The following is a 20,700-nucleotide window of genomic DNA, read 5'->3' as shown; positions in this document are numbered from 1 at the left end:
GTTCAGAATGCTTGCTGTTTTTCCATAGGACCCATGTTTGGTTCCCAGAACCCACATTGGACAACTCACAACTGCCTGTAACTCCAATGCCAGATGAACTGATGCCCTCTTCTGACTTCTGTGGGTACCTGCGCACGCACGCACGCACGCACGCACGCACGCACGCACGCACGCTCACTCACATACACCACAATGATGAGAAAATAATAAAATAGCAGGTGGAAGTTAAGGCTGGAGAACTGTTTATATAAGGAAGAATTGAACATCTCCTCCCAGATTGAGCCTTAGGCTGGCTCTGTTGTTCACTACACTGTCATGAAAACTTGGCAGCCAGTCAAATCTGACACAGCTTGTGGTGTTGGGGTGGTCTCTTCGGGCAGAAGCTGCAGCAGGGTTTTTCACTCTGCTCTGCTGGAGACTGAAAGGCAGGGACCAGAATATGTTCATTTCAGATGGAAGGGATGATTAGTCTAGCCTTGATTTTTGTCTGCTCCCGTTTCCTCCCTGTGGCAGAGGCAGTCCCTGGGGAGTGACTTTTTTAATGGGAGGGTAACTTGTTTATATGTGTGTCAAGTGTCTGTCCCACTTTGCCAATGTGAGCACAACACAAAGTGTTCGGAATTATCCAGTCCCCAGGGAGAAGGGGTGGGAGAGACAATTACAGCTGCACAATTGTCCGGCCCCCTTTGTTCGGTTTCTGTATTATGCAATCATATTTAACATCATTATTATTTTGCTTTTCTTGTCTCTTAGTTCGGAAGGAGTTTTTTGTTTGTTTTTTTTTAAAATGTAGTTTTCATCCTTAAGGGAAATGACTAAGTGTTTGGATCATTGGGGAGAATAATTGGCCCTACGACCATCACCAAACATTCCTGCCAATCCTGGTTGCTTCAGTTCTTCTGAGTTGTATCTGTGTGCCGTGAGCACTGACCATAAACGTGGCTTGATTCAATGATTCTAGCCTGTACCTCCTGTGACCTGCAAGACGGAAGAAAAAACTATCCTGGAGACTTCATTTGGACTATGACAAACCTGAGTTACTGTCCATGTTCAGGATGCAGAAATTATTCTCAAGATCTCTTTGCTTTAGTTCAAGAAGTCTTAGCCCGGCTCTAGGAAGAACTCACTGGAGATTGGATGTGGTTGTGCAAGCTTAAGAGGCTAGAGCAGGTGCAAGGTCAAGGCCAGGCTGGTAACATAGTGAGACCCTGTCTCAGGAAACACAAGCACAAACTCAGTGAAGGACCATCCCCCCTCCTCCCCCCTCCTCCCCCCTTCTCCTCCTTCTTGTCCTCCTCCTCATCTTCCTCGTCCTCCTCGTCCTTCCCGTCCTCCCCGTCCTTCTCCTCCTTCTCTCCGTCCTCCCCCTCCTCCTCCCCCTTCTCCCTCTCCTCTCCCTCCTCCTCCTGGTTTATTTACTTCATGGCTGGTCTATTGCAGATGGTAGCTACTATTCACACATAGCCGTCTGAAATTAAACACAACGACGTATCTGGTCTCTTAATCGCATTTGCTATATAATCATGTGTGTTCTGTGGCCGTTGTATTGGACCGCATGGACACAGAACATTCGATCATCAGGAAAAGGTCTTTGGAACTGTGTGGCTCTGTAGTATCGCAAGCTTCTAGCATCGCACCCCGTTTTCGTGTCCCTGCTCACATGTTGTGGGGTAGCTGCTTGCCGGGTGTCTTATTCTAGAGCGGGAGCTCACCGTGAGCAGTGTCTATGTAGAGCATGTGGCTTCTTCAGCTAGTGTCCTTCCTCCCCTTACCCCAGCTTCCTGGCTACAGAGTAGATGGTAGGACCTTGTTCTGCATATTCCAGGATGAAGGCTGATCTCTTCTGTGAGGGCAGAGGCACCCGACTGAAGCCCCGTTTTTATAAAGCGCAGCCTGTGTTTTGAAAGCAGTCACAAATACACACAGTTCCCCAAACACACAAAAACGAGGGTCTATAGTTGATTGGAGATGGTCTTTAGCCTCGGCCCTGTGTTATCCCTGAAGTTTTTATAGCACCCCAGGGGCCAGTAAATTTGAGACAGGCCTCTTGTGGGAGCGCCACTGACACGGAGACCACCTCCGTGGGCTGGGAAGGTGGGGCTCTGAGGCTCTGTAACCTGTCTGTCTGCAGACAGAGTGCTCCCCTTGTTGTCAGGCTGGTCTCTGGCACAGCTGCCCTGAGTCTCTTTTGGCTCAGAACAAGCCATTTCCAAACTGAATTTATGACCTGTAGTTCAATGCCACGGTGACGCCTGTAGCTGTCCTCTGTGAGCGGCCGAGCAGACAAGGCAACCTCTGCTGGTTTAAAAAGAAACGTTGTCTTTCCCTTGGTGTGTTCTCTTAAGAAGAAAACCACGCTGTTTAAATTTCAAAGATGAGCAAAACCCTAAATGTGATTGAGGCGCTGTTAGCTTAGTTTGATCTTCACAGTGACACAAGGCAGGGCATATTAGTATCCTCATTGTTTCAGATGAGAAAACATTGTCACAGGGCCAGAAAACACAGGCACCTTCCCCAAGACTCAATAGGGTCTGTGTGGGTGCCGGAATCCATGCCCATGACCTGCCTCCATGCTCCCAACTGCCAAGCCACACTGCTGCTCATGCTGCAGGCCAACACAGTACACCAGAACACCCACCCTGCTGCAAAAATCTGGCTTCAAGTCAGGAGCTAAGAGCCTGAGAGGAGATAACCCTGCCCTCAAGAGCCTTCTGGTCTGAGGTGGCATCAAGACAGGGAGCTCTGGGCCACCTCTGGCTGCTGTATTGCCATGGAGAGGTTAGAGGAAGTCAGAGCTCAGAGCCTGGTGATGGGAATCTGGGAGGGAGGCTAGGCCTTTAACTATACAATTCAGTTCTGAGGTAATTCCATGTGAGAAGTACCCCTAATGGCTTTATTCGTTCCACACATAGTCAAACAGTCCAGCGCTGTGCTTAGATGCTCTGATGCATTTCCAAGCAAAACAGTTTAAATCCTTCTTGTCTTGGACCTCCAAGTTGGGGGGGGGGGAATCCCATTGTCAATCAAGCCACACAAATAAATTCATCATCTCAGACCACATAGGAAGCATGAGTTGTGAGAGAGAGAGATGGGGACTGTCCTTGCCTGTGAGAGTTGGAGAAGCCTCCGAAAAAAGAAGGTGGAGCCCAAAGGCAGAGCAGGGTGCAAGCAGATGGAGGAGGGGCACATCCATAGGCCTGGGGGAAGGAAATGGAGCTGGCTAGAAGATCAGAGAGGCTGGGTAAGTGAGCAGTGGAAAGCAGGGGGTACAGGATGCTAGCACGGAGGCCAGGGAGGGGCCTGGGGTCACTTACTGTCGACCTGGAACACCTTTGATCTGTCTCAGTGGCAGGTGGACACCTCATGGGTTCTAAGCAGGGATCCAGGGCTGAGGGTGGTTTGCAGAGGCCGATGCTCCCTCTATTCCCATTAAGGCACCCTCAGTGTGGCAACCATAGGCCTCTGAGAGGCCAGAGCACACTGACCCTCCTCACTCTTGCCCTCCTGCACTGAGAATCCTCCCCTAGTACAGGGTCATGGTGGGACTTTGTAGCTGGGGTGTGCTCTGTGAAATAGTGGACACCCTGGGGGGGGGGTCTTCAAATGTATGTGGCGGGCGGTTGTTTCCAGCATTTCCTTTGTGTGGTTCTGTGAAGGTGTTATCAGGCTCTTACCTATTTGCTTCACACAGTGGGACTACAGCACATCCAAGACATTCCTGTACTTGCACCTTCTAGATCTGCTCGCCCGGTGCAATTGTACTGTCAACACCAACAGTGCCCACAGTCACTTGTATGCTCATGACCCTGCCAGGCATCATGCCTTCACATCCCACCGAGAGAGCTTACAGAAGTGGTTCTCAACCTATGGGTCATGACCCCTGGGGGGCGTTGTGAATCAGATATCATGCCTATCAGATGTTTACATTACGATTCATCACAGTAGCAAAATTACAGTTACGGAGTAGCAATGAAATAATTTTATGGCTGGGGGATCACCACAACATGAGGAACTGTATTAAAGGGCCACAGCATTAGGAAGTTTGAGGACCACTGGACTACATACAGTGTCTGCCCAGGGCTCTACTGTGGGTCCCGCTCCAGGCCCAGATGGTCTCCTCGGGGGCCACTCGGCAGAAAGAAGTTCATAGGCTGTACTTGAGCAATTACAGCCGTTAACAGTGGTTCACTGACAAAGGGGTCTCTGGTTTGGTAATTCTGGAAGATTCATTGTCAAATATGCTTCTTAGTCCTGCTACTAATTGCTGTATGGCAAACCCACAAAATGTACCAGCTCTAAACAGTGGATTAGCAGGGCCAGTTCCAGTTCTGTTTTAGGACTTGGGCTCAGCTGGGTGGTCCTTCTCATTTTCATCTCCGAGGGTTGCAGTCAGTCGACAGCTGGATTACAGTGATCACGAGGATTTTTTCCCCTCACACTTCCTGTGCCTGGGATCTCCTTTTCTTCCTGTGCTTTCCACACGTGCTGACCTTAGAAGCATGAAGCTGCAAGAACCTAGCTTTACGACGTGGTGAAGCCTCCAAACATCACTTCCACAGGTTTTGACTGGTCAAATAAATAACCGAGTGCCATGCAGCTTTAGATTTGACCCTACAGCTCAACAGGCGAGGTGGTGAATGACCTGTAGGTATCTTTAAGTCACTGTAGGACTTGGAGGGTCGCAGCGCGTAAGGGTTTGTTGAAGGTGTCTTGAGAATTCCGATCCTAAAGAATTCTGTTTGACTCCAGTGTTTCCCAAGCTGATTATTATCATTGCCGGATCTGAAATCGGGAAATAATTTTCTTACCGAAATTCACTTAGCTTTTATGTATTCCCTTAGAATACATAAAAATGCAATGGGCAGGAGATAGATTTGGGGTTTAATGCTATTATTTAATACATAAAGCTTTCCGCACAGAAATTGGAGACTGAGTTCTTGTTTTAAGGGAAGTCTAAATAGTGGTGGCAATAGCCATCCCTATGGGTGGAGAAGATGACTGTCTTACAGGTTAAAGCTTTGATTTTCTTTCCCACAGATTTAGGCGTGGACTGAGATCCCCACTCCTCACAGCTGTGTGACATTGGTCCAGTCACCCCTTCCCGGGCTGCTGTTTCCTTATCTACAAAGTCAGGGGTTCTATTTCACAGGGTAGTTGTGATGAATGACAAGATCCTGCATGTGAACCACTTGGCACAGCCTGTTTATGGTCAATAAACGGACCTCACTATCCTTAGGATGTATACAGGGAGTCTTCCTCAGATAGACGTGCTATCTGTTTGGTCCCTTTATCTCTAGGGTTTTATAACAAGATTTATCAGGAATTTACTTACCAAGGACAAGCCAATACTGTAAGCCGTGGGTTTCTCCCTATTTTTCTTGCAAAAATAACCTCTATGCCATTTCATTTTTTTTCTCTCCTAATGTAGTTTCTAATAAGCGACCGTGATCCTCAATGCAACCTCCACTGTTCCAGGACTCAACCCAAACCCATCTGTGCCTCTGATGGCAGGTCCTATGAGTCCATGTGTGAGTACCAGAGAGCCAAGTGTCGAGACCCAGCCCTGGGAGTGGTCCATCGAGGGAAATGCAAAGGTGAGTGACCTGCACTCGGCCAGCAAAGGCTGCTGGGACCGCAGCTCCTGCACTGTGATAGCCTCATGGGAGCTTGGATGCCTTTGCTCCGTGTCCCTCTGTGTCTTCCATCAGTGTGAAGGAAGGAAGAGTGCCTGAAGAGGTGAGCACTTCCCCACTCTTCAGACACTGCCACCAGTGAGGAGCGCAGGGTCTCTCTGGCCAGCGCCTGGCTTGTGGTTTTGTTTCAAAGTGGAGACACAGTACATTACTGCTGGCCCTGGAATAGGGACTCCAAATGGTTGGTTCACAGAAGTGTTTTGTTTGATCTGTTTTAAAACATGAAAAGTATTTGAGATAACATTTAAACATTGGGAGAGTCACAGCAACAACAAATCTGGCCTTCTGTTCCTCTCTTCCCAAATCGTCAGGTCTGGCACTATCAGGTTTGTTCGGGGAAAGCAACACATCACCAGAGCTGAGGAGCTTCCAGCCCCTGAAGCAGAGCTTGCTTTCTGGTTTGCTACAATCCCCAGTCCTCTTTCTGGCTTCTGAGCACTGAATGTGATTCTTCTCAGACAGAATCTGTGTTGCTTTCCTGAGTCCTGTAGCTATTTGAGCTTGTGACCCTCGACTGCCTAAAGCCATCATAGGCAATGCAGGAGGCTGGCAGGCTGTCCCAGACACTGGATTTTCTCAAGAAAGCACTAGCGTTGTTATACAGCCCTGGCCAGCCTGGCACTCACTCTGTAGTCCAGGCTGACTACAGGCCTTCTATCAGAGCCTTCCTGGGACTGACCTTAAAGGCATACACCATCCCACTCCTTTTGCTGTTCCTGGATTTATTAGCTTTAGAAAAGCCCGAGAAAATTAATGGAAATGGAAACTACCCCTCACCCCATGAGCAAAGGGGCATTTGGGAGAAAAAGAAAAGCAGAGCCGGGGCTAATCTGCTTCTCCTCTACTTTTCTAAGTTCAGCATTAAGAGGAAGGTGAGCTCAAGCGGCCATCTGTGGGCACAGGCACTGTGTGTGTGCTCTTACTGCTGGTCAGGGTGGTGGCATGCCACCCCTCCCCCAGCTGGAGGGTTTTGCACAGTGTTCCTGCCATGGGGCAGCCATTTTTGGACCCTGACTTCTGTGTGGCATCCAAATGAAACATACAATGTACTCCTCCCCCACCCTTCCCCGTTTAGATGCTGGCCAGAGCAAGTGTCGCCTGGAGAGGGCTCAGGCCTTGGAACAGGCCAAGAAGCCTCAGGAGGCCGTGTTTGTCCCAGAGTGTGGTGAGGACGGCTCCTTCACACAGGTGAGGCCTCAGATGGGTTTCTCAGGTCGCTTGCTGGACTGAGGCAGACGGGCGATGTCCAGAGAACGTGAGGGTCATTTGGTACCTTCACTTTCTGGGCAAGGGCCGGGTGAGTGGCTCTTCAACTCCCCCGTACTGCTTTTCCCCTTCGGGGCCCTCCATGCCACTGCTTTCCAACTGGCAGTGGGCCCTGACAAGATGCATGGGAGTCTGAGCCAGGAAACTGGCATGGCTGGGTCCCTGTCCTCCCTGCTGGCTGTCTTTTCTGAGGGCCAGACCTGCGTTTTTGTTTTTTTTTTTTCTCTCCTGTCAAATGTGGGCGGATTATTTTCTCCTGCCCCTGCCAGTTTCCACAGGCAACCCCAGTCTTCCCTTCGCTATTTACGGCTTCCCCCTCCACACGCTCTTGCCTTGCCGCATGCATACCCTCCTTGAACGATGCAGCCAGCGCCTTCTTGGAGCACAAAGTGTACCATGGCTCCTGGACTCTGTGTGCGCCCATGTGTTCCGCCCATGTGCACGCACTGAGATTTTTAAATACTCTTTCAGTAGGTTCCACTTCTGCTCCGTTTTCCGCCTAGTGCTTGGTGTAAAAGCAGGGGAGGGTGCCTTACGCTGCAGCGGTGGGACAGGAAGGTACCTCTTGGGAAAGATTCAAGGCTGCTCCCTCGGTCCCAGGAGAGGAGAGGCTTCTGTGAGTCAGGATGTGTGTCAGAAGCATGGAGGTGCTGTTGTGGGGAGAGAGAGTCACAGCAGGCGGTAAGCCCCTCCCCTCCCCCACAACCCTCCTAATCCAGTAGAACAGCATGTAGAGAGAATCTACACTTTCCACGATGGAGGTGACAGTTTCAGGTTTTTAAAAGCTTCTCTGTGATTCTGGATGAGGGGACACAGGGTGGCTGTTGGTCAAAGGAGCTTCAGATTTCCCTTCTTGGTGAGGTCTAGGGCATGACTGATTTCAGACCCCCTGTTGGATAGTCATATAGAGGGATGATTGGTGGGGGACTGGATTTTAGTGTTATAAATGTCAGTTGACTCCAAGTTGTAACCAGTCTGGAGAGCCAGGCTGGAGAGCACAGGGATAAAGTGACCTTGGCCACCAGCCCCAGGTGAGGTACTTGTTTTGACTTCCTGTTTAAAGCTTTGCACAGCCATGGGACATAGTGTCATTATTCCTATTTATGGAAGATGCATGCACCCTCATGCCTTGGAGTGGAGAGCTGGGTTCAAGCCCAGAGCACTCCAAAGATCCCTATGTCCTGCTGCTCTCTGAACTGGCAGACTCAAAGGAGGCTCTGAGGTCTGCACTAGGAAGCGGCAGTCTAGGGCTGTGGCTGGTGCACTCTGCCTGGTTGGGGCTGACTGCCTGGGCTTGAGGCCAACCCACACAGGCAAGTCACCTAACTTCTCAGGGTGTTTATCTGAAAAAAAAAATAGAGACGATTATCTTCATGACTGTTATGTTATACATGTGTGATACATTATTATGATGTCATAAGCATTATATATTACTCTCATGTTATGCATGACATATTACTATTATTAGTGGTTATTATTTCACTTCCCTTGTAAGGCTGGGATGAGGATTATATATGAAACACTTGGGACATATGGGCGCCATGTAAGCATTCATCAGCATCATCGTGATTCCCACTGTGGGTCTCCAACTTAGATCTCCCCAAGGTCTTTATGGGTGGCACTACTTAAGAGTCGGGGGAGGGCACCCACAGCCTTTGGGTGAAACTTCCCAAGTTTAGTATTTATTCTAGTAAAAAGAATGTGGTGACCTTTGTCTGTATTTGAAAGTGCATCTGAGCATTCGTATCCTCAGAGGGGAAATTAGACCTTCTTGAGGTTCCTTTTAGGCTGAGACCTGCGGAGGAAAGGTGATGGGGAGGGGGGCAGAGCTGAGGGCAGCTGTTTCCTCCCTTCTGGAGGTTCGTGGAGTCCTGAATGTGTTGCTTATGAGAGTGGTTGACCTCTGCCCTCCTGATTCTGAAGTGTTTGCTGTCTCATGACAGACAGCCGCTGGCCGGCTTTTGTTCTGGCAAGGCCAGGCCCGACCAGGTGGTGTTTGCTCAAGGAAAGGAACTTGCAGATTAGTCCAGGCTGACTTGCTAAATGAGAGTGCCCTGCAGTGCAGACTGTCAGGTATCCCTTGCTCATGTGACAGGTTAAGCACTGCCATGTGTCCACAGTTCAGGCTGGCTCAGCTTGGTGGACAGCTAGACAGCCAGTCAGTAGATCATCCCAGCTCAAGGGATTAAATGGAAGTGTCCCCCCACCCCCATCAAAGATGCTGCAATAACTTCACAAAACTGCCACCCTGAGCGTGATTCAGTCACTCCGCTGAGAGGCCAGAGTGCTGTGAGATAGAATGCCTGTCTCCTTCCCCCATGGCCCGTCATCACTCAACCAGCTCTTTTTATCCCCCTAAGAGCAAAGTCCAGAGACAAGCTATGTTGCTCTACCATTCCTTAGAATATTGGCATGTGTGCATCCTGGAATTAGTAGCGTTCCTTAGTCCTGGGAATTGTTACAGATGTCATTCTCCTGAAGAACAAGGAGAGAATGATGGGGACTCTGTTGGGATTGGCTTTATCTGGCATGAGGCACAGCTGGAGGCCACATGACTGAATTAGCTTTAATGAGGCTCATGTGGGGACTCTGTGGCTTCTTCTTTCTCCCTTTGTCCCCCCCCCCCCCACTACACCCAACCTTGGCTCACACACGGATGGCTCATCTTCATTTACAGTAGAGATGTTGCATGCACATCACTGAACTCTCAGTACGTGAAGGGCAGCCCCAGACCACTAAATCTAATAATTCTGAGGCTCACATCCAGACACAGACATTTTTTGTGTGTATGTGTTTACGTGTGTGGTCAGGTACACATGTGTGTATGGTTATACATGTGCTTTTTGTACAGGTGCATGTGCAAGCACATGTGTGTGTGTGGTTGCACATGTACATGTGTGCGTGTATATGTGCAGGCCAGAGGAAATCCCAAGTGGTGTTCTTTTTGGAAACATCCACCTTGAATTTTGAGGCAGTCTTTCACTGACCTGGAACTCACCAATTAGCTTAGGCTGGCCTGTAAGCCCCGTCTTTCTGCCCCTACAACTTTGGAGTCACAAGGGCATGTCACTGTGTCTAGCCTTTTTATGTGGGTTCTGCCGTCAAGCTTAGGACCTTGTGCTTGCAAGGTTTAAGTACTTTATTGAGCCTTCTTGGACACAGGTATATTTTTAGTCTCCTCACCCCCCAGGGGTAATGTCAGTATTTGTTCAACAATTAAAACCTATTTTGGAATGGCTTTGTCTCTGGTTTCTTGAATGCACCATTGAGATGTGGGGTTCAGCTCTTTGGGGACCTGGAGTGAAGTCAGTTGCTACAGGCTTTGTCCTTCATGGTGGTGGTGTCTATTTCTTCTCAGGATACTGGGGACATAATTCCTAATATATGTCCTACCAAGGTCTCTGCCAAGTGTTTGTCTACTGCCCAAGTTGATGAGCTGAGATCTCAGCTGTGGTGACTGGGAGTTGAACTGTCAGCATCAGGAAGTGCTGGCAGGAGTTTGCCAAGCATCATTCATCATCAAATGACAATGATGGTCACTGTGGGGTGTGCTGGTGCCAGCCCAGAGTTTTACACTCACTGGTCTTCACTGTAACCTTTTCTCCATAGTTACTAATGCCTTTGAATAAAGAAAAGCTGAGTTTCAGAGGAGGTGAGTAGCAGTTTGAGGTCACTGAGCTAGACGGGGGTTTTTACTCGAGCTGATTGACTTCGGGGCTCGGGATGTTTTTGTGTAGAAGTGGCCTTGATGCATATGTATTTCATTTTCACCGCCATTGTTATCCCAGAAGTTCCCTCTCTTGTTGCCCAATCAATCAAACACACATTCAAAAAAAAAAAACCCTTTGATTATGGAAATTTTAAGAAAGTACAAAAGAGTAGGCATAATAGTATAATAAGCTCCATGTACCCATCACCACTTTCAACGATGATTGACACGTGGCCAATTCTGTTTCATCTTTGTCCCATTTTCATCCCATCCCAAACTGAGTTTCTTCAAAGCAAATCTCCAGACACAATATCTTTTTATCCCAAGCAGGCAGGCAGGCATTTCGAGCTCTACTGTGTTTTGGGTTATGTGCTGGTTGCTATGAGGGATTAAAAAATGTGACCCCTGCCTTGTGCAGAAAAGATGGCAAGACACGGGACGAAGTAACTGCTTAAAGACTGTGTGTGTGTGTAGCTGGAAATTCATGTTTCAAAAGCCCACTTGTGAGTCTACTGACTATAACTCAGGATGCATTTTGTCTATGAGCAAATGAACACAAATGTAAAATTTTGATTATAAACACCTTAAGCTGAAAGCAAATGATAGACATTAATGACAAAGAGATGATCTTATATTGGTATCTCTTAACAATTTGGAAGGGAAAAAAAAAACGTAGTAAAATGTGGTCAAGTGATACCAAAAAGGAGGGCATACGTGATAAGACATTAGCCTATAATTGAGGCTGGGGATGTAGCATGGTGACAGGGCATTTGCACCATGCACCAGGCTCTGAGTTCTGTCCCTGGTACCACCAAAGAAAAAAGAATGAAAATAGCCAGTAGATGAATATGAATATAAATGATGTAATCTTCTCTACTCATTAAATTGTAGAACTAAAATTATGAATAAGTATTAAATTATATAAATCAAAATGATGATGGTGTTGGGGAGACAGCTCAGAGAGTGAAGCACTTGCCTTGAGAGCAGGAAGACCTGAGTTTGCTCCCAAGGACCCAAATAAAAAGCTGGGTGTGCTAGTGCGCTTGTAATCTTAGCCCTGGGGAGGTAGAGATGGAAGGACCCTTAAGACTCGCTGGCTGGCCAGCCCAACGTACTCAGCAAGATTCTGGCCAACAAAGGACCCTGTCTCAAATGACAAGGCAGAAGACATCTGTCTTAACTAGGGTTTCTATTGTTGTGAAGAAACACCATGACCAAAGCAACCTGGGGAGGAAAGGGTTTATTTGGCTTATACTTTCATAGCACTGTTCATCATAGAAGGAAGCCAGGACAGGAACTCAAACAGGGTAGTAACCTGGAGGCAGGAGCTGATGCAGAGGCCATGGAGGGATGCTGCTTACTGGCAGGCTCCTCACGGCTTGCTCATCCTGCTTTCTTATAGACCCTAGGGATGGCAACACCCACAATGGCCCAAGTCCTCCTGAATCAATCACTAATTAAGAAAATGCCCTACAGGCTTGCCTATAGTCTGATCTTATGGAGGCATTTTCTCAGTAGAGGTTCCCTCCTCTCAGATGACGTTAGCTTGTGTCAAGTTGACATAAAACTCTCCAGCACAGCATCTGAGGGCCTGACACAACATTGGCCACACACACACACACACACACACACACACACACACACACACACATGATGGATGGATCATTTCCCTTGTCAAACTTGTAACAAACAATAGGAGAAGATGGTAGCGTTCAGCGTTGAATGCAGGGAAGTGGTTTACCCCTATACTGCTATTGGGAAAGTCAACTGGCACCTGTTTTGTAATGGGTACTTTGGCAATAGGGTCAAAAGCCTTAAATGAACCCACATTTGGAGCTTGCAATTTTACTTCTAGGAATTTATTCCAAGGGAATAATTTTATTTTAAAAAAATTTTTCCCAAGGAAATAATTTTATTTTTATTAAAAAATTTCCCAGGGAAATAATTTTAATTACATGAAAATGTTTAGTGACAAAGGATTTCCAATTTTGTTTTAGCAAAAATTGGAACTGACCTAAATATTTAATAAGGGAGAGAATTGTCTAAACAAATTATGGCAGAACACATCATGTGGGCACTAAAATATGTGTTGTAGAGGCTTACTTTACATGTGTGTATATGCACGAATGTTTAATTACTTTCTAAAAGAATTCTTTTATAATTATTTTATAAAAGCATGTTTAATTCTTTTCTAAAGGAATGGCATTTAAAAAAGAACACTTATTACACTCTGAAAACTGATGCTATAGAAATATATAGGGCAGGAAGATAAAATGAGAGATCTCATCCTCCTAAAATAGGAACTGTTCAGTCTGTGACCCTCTGGATCTCTTTGTGTATGTAGTAATTTATCATTATTTAGGACAGAGCAGTTCAATAATACATGTTATTTTATAACCTTTCTTTAATTTTATTGTGGGCTTACTTTTAGTTAAGTTGCATATGGCTTGCCTCTTAAAAAACTGCTACATTTTTATTTCTTTGTATAAAAGGATGAATCTTGAAAAATCAGGAATAAGATTTTTGGAAGGTATGTACTAGGCCAAAAGGTGTATTTTGTCTCATTTATAAATATTTTTTACTTGTTCTTTGGGAATTTTACACACACACACACACACACACACACACACACACACACACACACACACACATAAAATGTGTCTTGACCATATCCACCTCAACGCCCCCCATGTTCCCCTTAGATCCATCAACATGGTCATTCCCATCTTCATGCCTGTCTGCTTCTCTCTCTCTCTCTCTCCTTCTTTCCTTCCTTCCTTCCTTCCTTCCTTCCTTCCTTTCTTTCTTTCTTTCTTTCTTTCTTTCTTTCTTTCTTATAAACCACTGAATCTAATTGGTGTTATCTGCATAAACATGGGCAACCTACTAGCGGCCACACCTCTAAAGAGAACTGACTCCTAGCAGCCATCAATAGCTCCTCGGATAAGGATGGAGCCTCATGAACCCCTCCCCCATCTCTGCTGGTATTATCCACTGGCTTGGTCTTATGCAGACAGCAACAGCTTTTCTGGGTTTATGAGTGCAATGGCCATATCATGTTTGGACAACAACATTTCACAGCCCTCCTCCCACCCTCTGGATCTTACATTCTCCCCACCCCTCTTCCACAGTGTTCCCTGAATCTTGTGGGGATTGGTACAGATGTCCCCTTTAGGGAAAGCCACTTACCAGCCACTTATTCTGGACAGTTGACCCATTATGAACCCCTGCCTTGAGCGATGCTCACTGCAAAAAAGAATTTTCTCTGACCAAGGTTGAGAGAAGCTCTCATCTATGGGAATAAAGACAATTATTTAGAAGGAAGATTCACAACATGTCTTTTTAGCAAAACAATAGTAGTTGATTTCCTTCCTAAGGTTTATGTTCTCCTAAGCCATGAAATTTGAACTGGTTTGCAGTATTAGGCATGAATTCCCTTCTGTGAAGCAGGCCTCCGATCCAACCAGAAAGCAGTTGGTTACCCTCTGAACCTTCATGCCACTGTTACACCAGTGGGCACGGCTTGTCTGGCAGGCTGATAGTGTAGCACTCAGGGCTCACTGTTGGGTAAGTCTGTGGATGGCTTTTCTCCCCCGGCAAACTACATAGCAGCTTTCAGCACCGTGAAAGCTAGCCAACAGTGAGGAAGTTTCCGGGTCAGTTCCAGATTGGTTTCTCTGTGCTCTTATTATTCTTTAGGAAAAATAGTACAATAATACATGTTTTATAACATTTTCTTTAATTATACTGTGGGGTTGTTATTAATTAAGTTACATATGTTTTTGTCTAGTTCAAAAAGTTGCTACATTTTATTCCATTGTATAAAGGAATGCATCATGAGTCCTGGTAAACCCGGAATCCACATTTTTAGAAGGCATGTACTGGACCAAAAGAAGGTCTATTCATCCCGTTTTGATGAGATATCAATAGCAATGACATAGCCTCTCTTGTTTTGGGGGATTCTGAGGTCCCCCGACCAACAACTAGGAAAGTATCCTATGAATGTCACTGAGATTTTCATTTACAAATTGGGAGAAAACATTGTCCACGTATGCAAGAGTATCTCAGTTCAAATTTCTAATCTATATAAAATTGGCTTACAAAGTAGTGGGCTTCCATAGGCTCTTTTATACATCTTAGTTTTGATTCACCCACCCTTGTACTCCCTCGTCTCCCCAGCTCCTACCCCCACGCCTATCCCTGCCTAAGCCTGTAACTCCCAGTCTTTCCCCTCCAAGAGCTTTAAAAAATATTTTATGTGTGTTAATGTTTTACCTGCATGTATGTAAGTGTACTCTGTGCATAGCCAGTGTACTTAGAAGCCAAAAGAGGGCACTGGATACCCTGGAACTGGATTTATAGACCATTGTAAACCTTCAAGTGGTGCACAGAACAAAACCAGGTCCTCCTCAAGAGCAGCAAGTGCTTTTGACTGCTTTTATACCACACATTATCTCTTCCCTGTCTTAAGGCTACTTTCCTTCCCTTCCCTCCTTGTCAGGGCCCTTTCTGGTTTTCTGACCTCTGCAGACACTCCAGGTTAACCACGTGAATCTAAATATTCAAAGCTAGGATCAACATATGAATGAAAACATGCAGCATTTGGCTTTCTGGGCCCAGGTTACCACACTTAGTATAATATTTTCCATTTCTGCCCATTTTCCTGTAGACTGATTTTTTTTGTAATGGCAGAATGAAATTCCATTGTGGATATGTACTGCATTGGCATTATCCACCCAGTAGCTGATAGGCATATAGGCGGATTCCATTCCCTCAGCTGTGCATCCAGTTTTCTTAGAACCTTTTGTTGGAAGATGCTGTCTTTTCTCTGATGTGTATGTTTGACATCTATGCTAAAAGTCAAATGCCTATAATTGCATGGTCCTGTACTTGGATCCTCTCTCTATTTTGTTGCTCTGTGTGTCTGTTTTTTTGTACCAGTACCATGCTGTTTTTATTACCATGGCTCTGTCGTATAACTTGAAATTGGATATGGTGACTCCTCCAGCAGTATTATTTTTAAACAGCATTGCTTTGACAGTCTGGGGTCTTTTGTGTGTTTAAATGAACTTTCAGATAGTGGAAAAATGCAGGATAATTTTGATTGGATCGCACTGGACATGTAGCTTGCTTTTGGTAGGATGGGCATATTCATAATATTGAATCTACTAATCTGTGAACATGGAGGCCTTCTTGCCTTCTAGTGTCTTCCTCAATTTCTTTCTCTAGTGTTTCAAAGGTTTCCTTGTAGAGATCTTTTTACACCTTGTTTAGGTTTTATTCCTCATTAATTTTTTTTGAAACCATTACAAATGGAATTATTTCCTTACTTCTTTCTTGGAATGTTCGTCACCATTACATAGGAAAGCCACTGCTTCTCCCATGTTAGTTTTATATCCTGACATTTTGCTGAGCTGTTTACTGGTTCTAAGAGTTTTCTGGCTGAATCTTTATGCTCTTTTAAGTGTAGGATCATAACATCATCTGCTCTGATTTCTTCCTTTCTTATTTGTATCTCTGTATTTGCTTTTCTTGCCTTATGGTTCTAGCTAAGACTCCAATACTGTATCGAATAAGATCAGAGAAAGTGGACTTATTTCTGATTTTAGTGGAAATGCTTTGAGGTTTTTTTCCATTTAAGATAAAGCTGGCCATCGGGTTGTCATCTGTAGTTTTTATTATGTTGAGTTATGTTCCTTCTATTCTGAGTTTCTTCAGAACTTTTAGAAGAGATGTTGGATTTTTGTCAGAAGTCTTTTCCATGTCTATTGAGATGACCATATGCTATCTGTTCATGGGTTCGTGTATGAAACTTATAACATTTATTGACATTACATATATTCAAATCATCTTTATATCTCTAGAATAAAGCCAATTGATCATGGGGAATAATCTAAGTTTCAGGCATTTTGTTGAGAATTTTTGCATCTATGTTCATTAGGGAAATTATAATTTTCTTTCTTTCTTCCTTTTTTCCCCCCTTCATCCTTATATGCTTTTGGTACCAGGGCAATACTAGCTTTGGAAAAAGAGTTTAGCAGTGTTTCTTCCTTTCCAATTTTATGGAATAGTTTGAGAAGTATTGGTGTTAGTTCTGTGAAGGTCTGGTAATATTCATCAGTGAATCCATCTGGGCCTGGGCTTCTTTAGTTGGGAGATTTTTCATTACTGCTCCAATCTCATTTCCTATTATAGATCTGTTGAAACTGCTCATCTCATCTTGGTTTCATTTGGTTATTTAATAGACACCTAGAGATTAATCTGCTTCTTTTAGATTTTCCAGTTTAGTGGAATATGTTTTTAAGGTAAGATCTAATGATTTCCTGAATTTCAATGGTATCTGTTGTAATAGTCCCCTTCTCATCTCTAATTTTATTAATTTGAGTTTTCTCTCTCTTCCTTTTGCTTAGTTTGGCTAAGAGTCTGTCAATGTTGTTTATATCGCCAGGGAATGAATTTTATTTCACTGAGTCTTTGAGTTTGTCTTTGCTGTTTGTTTTCGTTTTGTTGACAGTTGCCCTGATCTTAATGGTTTCTTTCTATCTTCTGACTTTGGGGTTTGGGACACCTCTGTCCCACAACTGGAGGGAAGGTATTCCACATCTGGCACTGAGATTTCTATTTGTCAGCCTATGGCTTTTGGGATGAGCAGAATCCTCTGTGGGGGGTAACTCCAATAAAAAATATATTAATTAATATATTAGATATATATATATATATAATTATACATATAAAGCTTATAAAATAGAAGGTTCTGATTGGCTTTCTCAGACATTCTTAGAGCTTATGCTTAAACCCCTTTTCCTCTTCCTTTCCTTCCCCATTTGTATCCCCCGTGCTATGTTATCTCTAGTCCCTTAAGGTCTTTCTTCCCCTTACCCAGTGGTTCTCACCCTCCCTAACGCTGCGACCCTTGAATACAGTTCCTCATGTTGTGGGGACTCCCAGGCCACAAAATTATCTTGTTGCGACTTTATAACTGTAATTTTACTACTGCTGTGAATTGTAATGTAAATATATGATATGCAGAATATGTGATATGTGACCCTTGTGGGGGGTCATGACCCACAGGTTGAGAACTGCTGCTCTAGGTATAAAGAGAGTCTTTATGTATGCCTAAGGACTGAGTGGCCTTATCCAATGCCTGATTTCTTAATGTAGGCTCTTAGAGCTTTGAACTTCCCTCATGGGCTATTTGTATTTTGTCCCATAGACTTTTGGTATACTGTGGATTCATTTTCATTTGATTCTAGGAATTTAAACATTTTCCTCTGGATTTCTTTAAAGACCCATTCCTCATTCAACAGGGTGTTGTTTAGTTTCTGTGAATTTGTGTATGCTCTAGGGTTGTGCTTGTTAGTAAGTCTTGTTTTGTGATCTATTTTAGAGCAAGTTCCATGGGCTGCCAAGAAAAGTGTGTAATCTCTAGTGTTCAGATGGAATGTTCTATAGATGTCTGCAAGTCCATTTAATCTATGATGTCATTTAATTAATATATTTCTCTTTTGTTATTGTTGAGAAGACCTGCCAATTGGAGAGAGTTGGGGTACTGAAGTCACCTACTACTACTGTGCTTGGATTAATTTGTGACTACATGTAATAGTATTTGTTTTATGAAATTGGGTATACTGTGTTCTGGATACAAGTGTTTAGAATTGCAGTGCCCTGTTGATGGAGGTCCCCTTAATTAGTGTGAAGTGACATTTTCTTTTTAAAGCCTATTTTTTTTCAAATAGAACAATAACACCTACCTGTTTCCAAAGGCCATTTACTTGAAATATCTTTTTCTATTCTTTCACCCTAACGTATTACCTGTCTTTTGTGGTAGGATCCATTTCTTGGAGACAGCAAGTAGATAATTTTCATTTTTTAAAATCCCATCTACTAGTCTGTGTGTCTTGATGGGGGATTCAGACTATTAATATTCAGTATTATTACATAATAGTGTGCATTAATTTTTTGTCATTTTGTTGATTTTGCGAGTTTTTGTTTTGTTTTTTTGCAGTGTTTGTTTTTTACCTCTTTGTCCCTTGCTTAGCTATTATTCTAGTGTGGCTTCTTCTTTCCTGTGGCCTCATGAATGGGTTTGTTTTTCTCTCCACTCTTTTAAAAGAGTCAAGTATTTTATGTAGAGCTAGCTGAGTGTCATTAATTCCTTTAATCTGTTTTTTTTTTTAATCATGGAAAACTTTTAATTTTTCTTCAATTATGACAGATAACTTTGCTGGGGATAGTATGCTGGGCTGGCTGTTGTCTTTCAGAACTTGAAACACATCACTCCAAGCGCTTCTGTCCTTTACAGTTTCAGCTGAGTCCTCTGGAGCGGTTCCCATGGCCTCCTTCTGTGTCGCTTGGCGTTTCTCTCTCACTGCATTCTTTGTTCTGTGTATTTAGTGTTTTAATTATAATCTAATGAGGGGAAGGTCTTTTCTGGTCTTCCCTGTTTGGCGTCTTAAATGCCTCCCATATCTGGAGGGACATCTCTTTCCTCACTCTGGCAAATTTTGCTTGTGTTCTTGATTACGAGCTTATTTCCCCTTTGATTTCTCTGCTGATAGTCATTATTTTGAGTCCTCTGCCCGGGATTTCATTCACCTCACTTTTACTATATGCAATCACTATAGGGTTAGTAGTTTTTGGAAGAGTTGTGCTTCTTTGGCATTTTTTGTGTTTCTTATGTTCTTGTTTTGGGATTTACACATTTGGGGGTATTTCACCGTATGGTTTTTTTTTTTTTTTAAATCAGCTATATTCTTTTTGTTTGTTTGTTTTTTTGTTCTTTGAGACAGGATTTCTCTGTGTACCTTTGTGCCTGTCCTGGATCTCATTCTGTAGCCCAGGCTGGCCTCAAACTCACAGAGATCCACCTGCCTTTGCCTCCTGAGTGCTGAGATTAAAGGCGTGTGCCACCACCGCCCGGCTTAAAATTAGCTATATTCTTTAAGCTGAAGTATTTGCAATGTTCAATTGGGACTTGGATTTGGTAGAATTGATAATGTAGCTCAGAAAATAATTTCCTGAGTTCAAGAGCTCAAGGTGCCTGCTGTGAACTCTATGTTGTTCCCTAGATAGAATAGTAACTGAGAGCAACCATAGTAACTGGATATTACCTCTCTGCAAATGTTGTAGTAGCCAACATTTGTTTATCCTGTTGGAGGATAAACAACTAAGGATAGCATGGAGTAGTCTCGGGTTTCAGTTAATGAGATTGGGGTTGGGATGGATGAGTGAGACTAGGGATTAAGTGTTGGATCAACTTTGAGAAAAGAATAAGGTGAGTAAAGTAGCTAGGAGGAGAAAGTTGGGGTACTGTTAGGGTCTCCATTTTAGAGTTTGTTAGAGCTATGCGAGGTTATATTAAGAAGTAAAATGAGGAGGACATAAAGATACAAGAAAGAAGATGAGATGTCGAGAAAGGAGGGGAAGTCTAAGAGATATGGATGAATACACAGTAAAGAGTGCCTTGTGGTAGCCTGGGTGGAGAAACATACTCAGCAGTCCTAAAACCTGACCGAACGACGAACAGACAAAAACAAAAGCATCATGAGACACTTATGCAAGAGTGGAGGTTAAATTATAGAAAATTAAAGAAATAGGAAGACTTATTGAGCGGGCTGTTGCTCGGTGTAAGGAGTTGCAAGGTGAAGGTGCCAGGCCCTTTTCAGTGCTGTGTGTGAGTGAGAGGATGGGGGCGGCTGGTCTTCGTAGCCGCGTGCTCTGTGCAGTTCCGTTGTGTCGGGAAAGTTCCTTCTGGAAGTTCTGCGTCTGTTTGTTTTGCTGTTGTTTTGGTTTATTTCTCTGCTTGTTTTTTGAGTCAGGATCTTATGCAGCCCAGGCTGGACCTGGAACTGGCAATGTCCCTGAGGATGACATTGAATGGATGACCTAGAACTGCTGAACCTCTTGCATCCACATCAGGAGTGGTGTGCTGGGATTACAGGCATTTTCCATCACACCCATTCTGTGAGGCCATGGGGATCAGACTTAGGATCTAGACATGCTAGGCAGGAACTCCACCAGTTGAGCCACACA

At 44.4% G+C, this 20,700-nt stretch overlaps 1 protein-coding gene across 4 annotated transcripts in view; it reads left to right on the top strand.

Annotated features, from left to right (window-relative positions):
* Smoc1 (SPARC related modular calcium binding 1) overlaps positions 1-20,700 on the top strand; it is a 164,258-nt gene that overhangs the window by 76,851 nt on the left and 66,707 nt on the right. For all 4 annotated transcript variants that reach the window (XM_052739426.1, XM_052739425.1, XM_052739423.1 and 1 more), the window contains exons 2-3: positions 5,429-5,594; positions 6,769-6,881. In XM_052739426.1, coding sequence (XP_052595386.1) covers positions 5,525-5,594; positions 6,769-6,881 — 183 coding nt within the window. In that variant the 5' untranslated portion in view covers positions 5,429-5,524. The remainder of the gene's footprint in view (positions 1-5,428; positions 5,595-6,768; positions 6,882-20,700) is intronic.

This window comes from Peromyscus californicus, unplaced genomic scaffold (genome assembly GCF_007827085.1).
Source record: "Peromyscus californicus insignis strain IS unplaced genomic scaffold, ASM782708v3 Scaffold_15__1_contigs__length_86483966, whole genome shotgun sequence".
Taxonomy (NCBI): Eukaryota; Metazoa; Chordata; class Mammalia; order Rodentia; family Cricetidae; genus Peromyscus; species Peromyscus californicus.
The sequence above is the reverse complement of the archived record's forward strand: the minus strand, read 5'-3'. Positions and strand labels throughout refer to the sequence as shown.